At 35.5% G+C, this 10635-nt stretch overlaps 1 protein-coding gene across 6 annotated transcripts in view; it reads right to left on the bottom strand.

Moving 5' to 3' along the window:
* Positions 1-477: 477 nt before the first annotated feature.
* The window catches only part of LOC105197582 (cysteine-rich secretory protein 1), a 60653-nt gene continuing 50495 nt past the window's right edge, over positions 478-10635 (bottom strand). For all 6 annotated transcript variants that reach the window (XM_011164035.3, XM_011164034.3, XM_011164031.3 and 3 more), the window contains 3 exons: positions 10040-10185; positions 9252-9458; positions 478-3411 (listed from right to left, as the gene is read on the bottom strand). In XM_011164035.3, coding sequence (XP_011162337.1) covers positions 3153-3411; positions 9252-9458; positions 10040-10185 — 612 coding nt within the window. In that variant the 3' untranslated portion in view covers positions 478-3152. The remainder of the gene's footprint in view (positions 3412-9251; positions 9459-10039; positions 10186-10635) is intronic.

Genomic DNA, 10635 nt, shown 5'->3' with positions numbered 1-10635 from the left:
CCGACTGCACATTCCTCTTGGCCTAGGGGATGATTTCCTTCCCTCTCCACCTTTAAAGCTTTCATCGATTTATTCACCACATAATTCCGCTTAATCCTTCGATTTTCTGATAACAAATAAATATTACAGCACGATATTACATAACGCATCGTAATCGACCAACACGCTCCATTCTCCTGATTGAGAATACAATTACGCCCTGTCAAATTTTAACAATATACGTTAATTAGGCATTAAAAAGTCGCTTCAATTTTCTCAGCATTGCTTGTACATTGCCAAGAATTTCCCGTGCAAAATTAATTAAAATAAATAAATTTTATTATTTTTATATATATATATATATATATATTATATTATTTTTATATATATATATATATATATATTACAGTTGTAACTTATGTAAATGATGATAAAATAAATATCGGGGAATTGTGACTATTTGAATATGATTATAAGTAAATAACGAAAGCCAGGGAATTGTAATATTTACAGGATATATTTATTTTGTAAGTGGACAAAAAGTATTACAGTTTAAACATTTTATTTGGAGCTGTATCGTTACACATTCACTGTTATATCTCTTTAGCGAACTCCTTAATTATCGACAATCAAGTGCCTAACATTATCGTCAATCACGCTCGCCATTTATCACACATGCTGTTTCCTCCATATTATTGATTATGTATCTTATGTTTATAACGATTTATTTTTAACTCTTTACCGCATCATTGCGGTATATATTTTTCACAACATCAATTTTTTCAATTTTTATAAAAATAACGTCAACAATTTTTCGTAAACCGTACGAGAAGCACTATATTAAACATAGAACTTTTTACAAAAATCAAATAGATGTCATTTATACAAAATATGTGCAATATTACTTTTTTAGAAAAACGTACTTTTTTTTTATTCGATAAAAATTCTTCCCATTTTTGTTGCCATAAATTTTTATTTACTCATAACTCGGCCGTGCGAAAATTCTCGTTTTACGTAATAAACGTACCGTGTTGTTATAGATAATGTTGATAATGTACCTTTGTCGCGCGATATGTACCTTTATAAATCTCATCGCGAGAAAAGAGAATTGGGTCTCTAGAATGCACCGCGTGTTTTGTTCAGCCAAAATATATTCTTAATTGTAAGAGAAATTATGCGGTAAAGAGTTAACTTTACAATTCCGACCTGCTTTCATCCGATATCGCGCTGCGCGATGTTGTTAAATCTAAGATAAAAATAACCGTTATCGTTATTGTTAATTGCTAACAAAGTGAAGTTTCCATCGTTACATCACGACAAAAAACATCGACACACCGTCTTCTCGAAGCTTAGTTTAATTTTTACATTGTTCTTCTTAATATTTAGCTAAAATTAGAAGTGCGTCTATCGTCTAATAATTGTCAGTTTCGATATGTTATCCACCAGATTTATTTACAATTTTTATGATGTTTAAAAGTTATCGTTTTAGGCAAGAAAGAAATACGAGGAACGTATGTCAAGGTTTTACGATTAGACAAAATAAAATACGCTCAAATTAGGTTACTGTGTTATCTGCTTAAACGAAAGTTTTCCAATTCAATTAATTTGATTCAAAATAACTTACACTGTTGTAAATATTTATAAAATCAAAAGTATAATGTGCAAGCAATTGTATTAAACTAATAAAATTGGTTATATTTTTTATGCTTTGTGCGTTTGTGCAAATAAGAATACAAAAAAATATGAACTGAATTACGAACAAATATAGAACGTTAATCTTTATTATTATTATTTTTTTTTTAATACACACATGACTGAAACTACATAAAGAGAACAATTTTGCTGAAATGCACAGCCTTGAAAATAATTATGTTGAAGCATTTAAAAAATTTTATCGGATGTTTAACTTGGTTGCTAGAATGTCAAAATTGTTTACAGCGTTATTACCAAGCTTGGGCGTACACATCCTACAAAATTATTTTAATGACTCAACGTAAAATTATTTTCTAAACTGTATCTAGCCAAATTTTTAGATGCCGCAGTAAAATTGTTCTTTCTGTGTACATTCCTCCGAATAAAACACAGAAATGTTATAACGAATTAAAAAAATTATACTCACTTGTAAGTATTAAAAAAATTATAAAAGGATAGCAGCTCGGAATTACTTTGTAGATGCATAATATAACTAAAAATTCTATTTTTACAAAGAGCAAGCAGATTAAAGAGTTACTGATAAAAAGCTAAGAGTATATAAAAAAATTTTTAAACCCAGTCCTGGAATTTTTTGTTTTCCCGCGGATATACGTGCGTGCATATTAATTATGAGATTCTCAAAACGTGAGATGTATAAACGTAAGATATAATACATTTTAATCTCGATGCCAAAACGACGCGCTCACTTGAAAAATTTCTCCATTTCTTTTCAAGCTTCTCTGTATGATTTTTATATTACTGCAAGAATCAGGTGCTAGAAACAAGTTAAATATTAAATTAAATATTGAAAAATTGTACGCTTGATATTTTTTTACAAACGTATTGGTTACTTTGCGTAGAATTTTGTGGAGAATGCGGTTTTGCTGAAATCATAAAAGATGGACGCGAGTTTTGCACTGGTAATTCGTGAAGTTTTAAAGGATTCTGAACACTCGAGGATTGTAAAATTTAGCGTCCTAGAATTTGAGGATTATATTACAACGAGAAACACATTTTGGAATCTCTGGGATCTGGAATCGAAAGATTATGTGCAGTTCGTAACGCTCAGATTTGTTGCGGCACAGAATCTATTGATCTATTAGACTTTGGGCAATCTCTAGAATTCGCGAAATCTAGGCCCCAGAGATTCAGATAGCACACAAATTCCACAATCACTTCATCTACCGTATTTCCATATTATCCCGTTTACTCGCTTGCTCTCTCTCTCTCTCTCTCTCTCTCTCTCTCTCTCTCTCTCTCTCTCTCTCTCTCTCGATGCCCTAGCTCGAAACGTCGCGAGTGTTCCTTCAGCTCTCATCACTAAACAAACGAGCTCATCAATAAAACAACACGATCCCCCGTTAAACGATCCGTCGTCGTTTAGTCGTCGTCACACCCACCAGGTTTGAGTTTAGTTTTGCAGGGCGATTAAATTATTCATGCAACATGATGGACCCAAACGCGGAAGTCAAGAAGTCCTCCTACCCTTCGTGATGGTAGTAAATCTTGTCCTTGCAGTTGCATGTGGCGCCACAGAATTTCCGGCGTTCGCGGCCCTCCTCGGTGTCCGTCTCGCAGACCCACGAGCCAAACGTCCTGACCAGCTCGGCGCAATTCGACCAGAGATCGGTATGGTAGCAGGCGTTCGTGCAGAGTGCGTCCTGCGTGCAGTGGTCCTTGCACATGCTGCACGGCTTTCCGGCCACGTAGGGCAGGCCCAGGCGACCTTTGTAATTCCCGCTAACGAGGCAAAAACACATCGACTGTTAGACAATATCGATTTTATGGACGATCGCGCAACAATCCAAAACGGCAAGAAACGTGAAAAATAGAGCGTAACATTTTTTCATCGCGATTGAAATATCGTTAGATTGCAGCACATTTGGCATTCCAGCTGCTTTAATAAAAAAAAGAAAGAAAAATTTAAATTTTATCACGCGACAAGAATAAATTTTATATTGACGACACTAATTTAGCATTCATTTCGACTTGTAACGCGAAAAAGTTCCATTTCCTTTTTTCCCTTTGCGTCAAAGTAGTTCGCGGTGCGTGTTGGATTGTTACGAGATCTCCTTATCGCTTTTGGTTTCTAACTTGTACAGTTTTGTACATTGAATACCGTTTTATCTGAAGAGTTTTTCTAACCGAAATTAATTTCAAATAAATAAATGTCACATGCCAATTCAAGTTAATTTTAAAGCTTATTACCATAAATATAATATTACAAATGATTGACGTATGAGATATAATCCACATATTTTTTTTTAATATACAGCACGATGCAAAGAATTTTATATTTGTTTCGAAAAAATGTGAATCTGAATCTACACGGAAAGAACGATTTTGTTGAAGTGTTTAAATATTTAGCTGAATACAGAGCTGAAAATAATTGTACTGTATCATCAGAATGATTGCGACGAATGTTCAAACATGACGAGCAACGTTGCAAAAACTTTCGACATTCTAGCAATTTAGCTTAAAAGTCCAATACAATTATTTTTAAACTGTATCCAACCACACTTTTAGATACTTTAATAAAACTGTTCTTTCCGTGTTGTCTTATTCACTAATATTTCATTTATTTTATGCTTTTGGTGAGACAATACAATTATTTTTAGCTCTGTATTCAACTAAATATTTAGATACTTTACTCGGTTGCAATATTTACTGTAGATATTATAAGTATACATGTTGTCCAAGTTACACGAGGGAGGAAGAGCAAAGGAACATACTGAAAGGTGTCGTTCAGTATATATCTAAAGCCGGCGCTTCTATTAAACCTGAACTCGACAAATTCGAGAAGAGTCATCAGCTGTCTTTGGAAGTAAGAGTTAGAAGATTCTAACACGCGCGCGTTTGCCTTGTAAAGATCGAAACAGTAATTATACACAGAGAGTTTGAACCAAGAGAGTTTGCTTTAACGCTAAATTTCTCGGATTAAATTTCTTATTTCATAGCAACAAGTATCCTCGTGATAATTATGTTTCAAGATAAGCTCAAAATAAAACTCTTGGGGAATTGATGGGGTATCGTTTGTTTCATAATTTATTCCCAATTAAAGATTACGTAGAGAACTGATTGCTTTAGGAAAATTTTATTCCCAATTAAAAATACCTTTGATCGTCAGTTGAATAGATGTCTCGGTATTGCTCTCGTTCTTTTCGTAAAATAGCTTCGAAGATTTGCGACTTAAAATAAATGCCCCCGATTTTGCATAATAGTGTAAATACTTTAGGCAGTATCCAAATCCATTAGCCACGCGCATTAACGAAAAGCCGTGGAAGGACCGTCGAGCAATTTGCAAATGGGCCACCAAATTTACATTCAAAGTATTTTTCGGTACGAATCGCGCGTCTTAAGCGATCGCGCGAGAATTTCCGCCTCTAAGGGCTGTTAACCCGGGTTGTTGTATATCCACGAAATTAATTACGAGATAGAGCCGGTGTGGAAGAACAGCAAGATAAAAGGAAGGATAAGATGGCCCACCACCACGTGACACGGTTTATTTATTCAGGACTCGGGGCCACTGATGGCGGCCATGCAACCGCGCCGGCTACCTACGCTTTTCGCGTAAAATAGGTCAGGCGTCAAATACACTGCTGGAGAATGTGCGCTGCTTAACAAGAAGTACAGATCGACATATAAAACGGCATATTAAATGAGCTTAAAAGCCGCTCGTCCTGAAATTCCGTTTCATCTGAAACGTTAGGAAGTTTTTCTGATCAAAATTAATTTCGAATTTCGCAATGAATTAACCAGCACAATTCGCACAGCTAATTTTGCAGCTTATTACAAAGTACGCTCGATATACGAGGTATAATATTCTATTATGTGGTATTAAAAGTGCAATTTACGATTAAAGTAAAAAAACAAGATTTTTTATACTTGTTTCGAAAATGTGAATCTGAACGTACCTAGTTTTTATTTGTCGAGTTTTCTGTGCCGCAGAAAAGCTAATACTAATACATATGACGACCGCATATGCGTTTGCCTGTTAGTATCTCGTCTTGTAACATGAATATATGAAGCTGCGGTGAACTCGTCGCCGATCGCATTAGAACGGATCTCGCGGAAAATTTATCGGGTCTGCGTATTGCAGGGGAGATCGATATGAGGAATATATAGCGTCGCGATTTCTAGGAATCCTTAGTTCAGAATTGGGTCGCCGGCATTTTTGTATGGATTGCAGGAACGATAAATTGCAAGACCGAAGACCGAAGCGAATTCTAATTGCGTGAGTCGCTCGCGCATGAAATGTCGCAGGGAAAATCATTTATTTATTGTCACTCACTTGGACAGCTTACTCGGAAATGCAAAGGTAGTAACGTGATTCCCCCCCTCTTTTTTCGCATTAATATATAATCAGTTCTTTCTGCTCTAGTGAATTAATGTTGCATAATGTTGATAAAAATTGTTATTTATTTTTAAAACAATATGCAAATGCATAAATAATTAAATTAAAGGTCATCCCAGTTATAACTTTTTGAAAAGTATTGTTATTTGACCAGTAAAAGTGTGAATAAAATAAAAGATTGCGTAAACAATATCAGTTTTTAACGTTATTTTTATTTAAAAATAAGGGAACGCAAAATTTTTATCTTTATTTTAATACAATCATTTTTTTTGTTCTCTTAAGAAAGTGTGAACATTCACTTTTATTTTAAATTAATTTTAATGTTTCTATTGGTACTCTCCTTTAATTCTCGATATTATAAATAGTTCTTTCTTATGAACAGGATATGTATTGACATTTTTTTTATCAACCAACTCTTATCTCTCTCGTTCTTATTGATATTTCTCGTCAATTATTAAATTTAAAGAAATCGAGCAAAATTGTTTTTTACCAGAGAACTCTTGAAGAAAATTTTTATGCACAGATCGTACGTCGTACGTTTTGCATTGAGCATTCTACATATGCGTGTGTGTGTGTATATATATATATATATATATATATATATATATATATATATATATATATATATATATATTTATATATATATTTTATCCGGTAGTCGCGTACAACGAAAACCATAAGTATACTGAGAAAGTGTGCCATACTGGTGACAAAGAGAGCCGTCTAAGTGCCACAATGGGCATGACAAAGACGAACGAGCTATAACTCGCTCTGACGTTGCATATATTCCGCACCGGTGTCACCATTTTCCTTGTTTTCCTTGCTTACCTCGTTCCTCCTGTTCTCCCCCGAGCGGGTTATGTCGCTTACATACAGTGTATAAATATAGGATTTACATATTTCAGCGCGTCTAGGGAAAGCTTACGTGCCAGTCTCACGCGAGTTTGAGTGCAACATCGGTTATTTTTGGTTCGTGAAAAGAGAGCTGGGCAATAATCAAGTCCCATGTATGGATGGTCTGAGCGAAAGACCGCATCTTCGACAAATCGTATGAAAACAATATGAATCGTTGTCGTTCATAGGAAAGGATGTTTATTTGGTCGAAATAGAGTTAGCATCGGATTCGGTATAATTAGAGACTGTAAGATATCATTTGAAACGATACCGAGCTTCTCAACATCAAAATTGACTGAAAAAAAAAACAAATTTGAATATTGAGGTTACAAACACCCTATTTTTGGAAATATCAAGTTAAAAATTCAAAGTCCTCTAAATCGCAGTAACATAAACCAAATTATCCGAAGATGCTGAAATTTCTTATAATATTAACTTATATAAACTTTTATAATATTTCTTAGTTTCGTAGTTAAATTAAAATCATCAGATAAAGACTCCTATCTTTTTTTACCGAGGGACTACGTAATATTTGGCCTCGACCAAATAAACCCTTTTTGAAAAATAAAAAATTTCAAGAAATAATTCAGTAATATCAGTAAATTATCATTAGAAACAGAGTCATCTGATAGAGACTGTTAATAAAGCGCGCATAATGGAATATTATATGTTATAAATTAAAATTAGAATTTAAAAATTATTTTTTAAAGTTCTTTTCGTTCGACAATAAATCACGTTTATCTCTACGATGGAAATTATTTAGCATGAGAAATTAACGTCGAAAGTTACATTGTGGATTGCTCTATATGAATCACGAAAGAAATTGTTCGGTAATTTTTACCGAAACTGACGAAACAGTGAATATCTCGGAAACTAGGGCCGGTATTCATAGTCGATTCTTATTTCAAGATTGTCTTAAGCAACGTCTTAAGATGCTAATACGGCTCTCTGATTGGTTGATGGCATCTTAAGGTGATACTTAACGATCTTAAATAGAATCGACTATGAATACCAGCCTAGAATCGACTAAGTGGGCCCTTTTCTATAACAATGGAGTGTAGTTTAGAATTATTGAATTCGCTAAACCATTGTACCGCGGAAACTCGTAATATTTGAGACGCTGAGGTCACTGCATTCTGAGTGGTTAATGTCGTTTTCCATTCAGGAAGAACTGACAGCACGTTTTCTTAAATAACATTCTTCTTAGCTGCTTACGCAGTATCTATAGTTGGCTTTAGAAAAAAAAGAACACTAAAGAAAAGAGAATTTTCCAATACCGGAATAACAAGTATCTTCCGTATCTCTTCCAAAGCAACAAATATCTTCCACAAATATGCTTTATCAATTCCGTTACTACGTATTCCTCGTGATACATTCTTCTCTTTTCAATATTTTACTAATTTACGAATTTTCATTGATGTAAAAGTTAATTTCTTTTCTCCGAGAGAAGCGTTTCTAGTAGATTTATATATGATACAAAGCTCAAGTTCTCGTAATCTTTGTCCTCTTCAAATGTGATCTATCAGTGTTAACGCAAAGAGCGAAGTGTTTGCGAAATTTAATCGAGCTTCTCTCCCCTTTTGGTTAATCCTCCCTTTTCCTCTTACTTACTTTTCTTGTATTAATGATTTAACAATCTGCTTTGACCTTCTCCCATTCAACGTGCAGATGTCGATTTAACTAAGATCCGCTTTGACGATGCCGCGCACGCTACTTTCGCCAAGTTTACGGTTAACCGTTTCAATCCGCATTTCCCTCCAGCAAATTATTGCGTCAATTCCATGCTAATGAACTAAGTTCCAGCCGTGGCCCAATTGCAATTGCTGTTGCAGAAACAACCGTGTATCATAACAGTCACGGCAAACGGCGTGTAACCTCGACGAAAATAATTACACCGCAGTTACTACCCTATCGATATAATTTGTGCATTTGTGTAACTTGGTTGGTTACACGTATCCTGTTGCATTGATGCAACAAAAAATATATACATACTACTTTCATTTCGGCAACAAAATACCAATAATGCCCGAGAGTCATGCTCCTATTGCGATCATGTTGATGAAAATTTAGATCCGATCGATGTGCTGCCTCGCGTAATACACGTGTAGCAATATACAACTCACGAAAGATAAATTCAAGATCTCTCTCGAGATGAAAAGAAGAAGAAAAAAGCATATCCGGAAACGCGTTTCTCTTTTTCATTCGCGAAGAACGCGTTCGATACAACGCGTTCTGAAAGTTCTTTTATACGAGACGCAAGACGATGAAACTAAATCCGCTTAACCGAACTCGCTATTGAGACGGTTCTTGGATTGTTCAACGGTATACCTACCTCGGAGCATAGTTGCAAACGTACATGTAGAAATCCTTGCCGAGCGGACCCTTGCCGCCGGTGCAATGGCTCACCCCGCATCCGACCAGATGTGTCGTCGCCCACACCACCTGCGTGTAATGGCCGATCTCGAGGATCTCATTCGTCGTATTGGGCCCGTACTTGAAGTCCTTGTACTCCATGTACCACATTCTGATGGGGAAGTTCCTGCAACATTCCGACAAATGATTCGGCGGGAGTGATCTCGATTTGTGGTCGTGGCGAATTGTCCACGTGCAACGTAAAGCATTCGCGTCCGGTAATGTTTGTGAAGCCCCTGGCCTCTACGGCCAGCGAAACCTACGCTGCCGCCAGTCCATCGTCGACTGTTTGTCTACGTAATCTAATTTCAGCTTTGTTGACTGAAGAATTAATTACTATTAACAATATCCCCTTTCAGCGGCGCCAAGCTAAATTTCCCGATGCCTCTCAGTGTAATCAGCTCTTTTGAAATCGTTTCGCGAGCGCACATCGGAATTACGTAATTAAAACGTAAAACTCGAGATCCTTATCGCAGCGGCGAGATTAATAATCATCCCGTATGATATCCTTTCGAGAAGTTATCTTTGATATGTAAATAATAAAGCCGATAGCAAAGTAATTAACGGTGCGTCCACGGCAGACGGACCGCCGCATATTTTCATGATATATAAAGTCTAGCGCGCGTGCATGGAGTATATTTGTACATATATACCGATTGCAACGCGAACTCGCTAACTAGAAGTAAACAAGATTAAATAATATCTCACCAGAGTGTACGACCCGTACTGATGAATATGTTTTGTCCACTCTGTCCAAAGCCGTCCAGGTAAAGGCCGGTCGCATTGTCGTGCACTAAACCGAGGCAGCGATCTGCCCACCTCTGTGCTGCCTTTGCTAAACCCGAATGCCATTTCTAAAACAAAGTAAGACGCCCAGAATTATCAGATCTGACGCTTCGCCATAGAGAGTGTTTCGCAAAATTGCGAATTACGAGTATTGAGAGGTCTGAAATATGAAATATATTTTTACTATTATATATTTGTTAAATAATTGTAAAATTATGGAGAAAATTTAGTTTCTTTTGCGAACTAAGAGCTTCGAGAAATCAAATACATAACAAAATTTTAAATAACTTTCACAGTTACAAATAAACTGGAAACTAAAAGTTAGCAAAGTGGAAAAATATATAATACACATAATAATACACATAATATTTTTTTATTCAAAATAAGATGACTGTAGATTGATCAAAAGAATCCTAATTAAAAGGCGCTGCGCGTATATTTAGCGAAAGCTTAAAATTTGATTAAATACGTATAATACAAAACTAACGTTTACGAGTGTAATAAGTTTTCTCGCGTCT

Source organism: Solenopsis invicta, chromosome 1 (genome assembly GCF_016802725.1).
Source record: "Solenopsis invicta isolate M01_SB chromosome 1, UNIL_Sinv_3.0, whole genome shotgun sequence".
Taxonomy (NCBI): Eukaryota; Metazoa; Arthropoda; class Insecta; order Hymenoptera; family Formicidae; genus Solenopsis; species Solenopsis invicta.
This window is presented reverse-complemented; position numbering and strand designations above follow the sequence as displayed.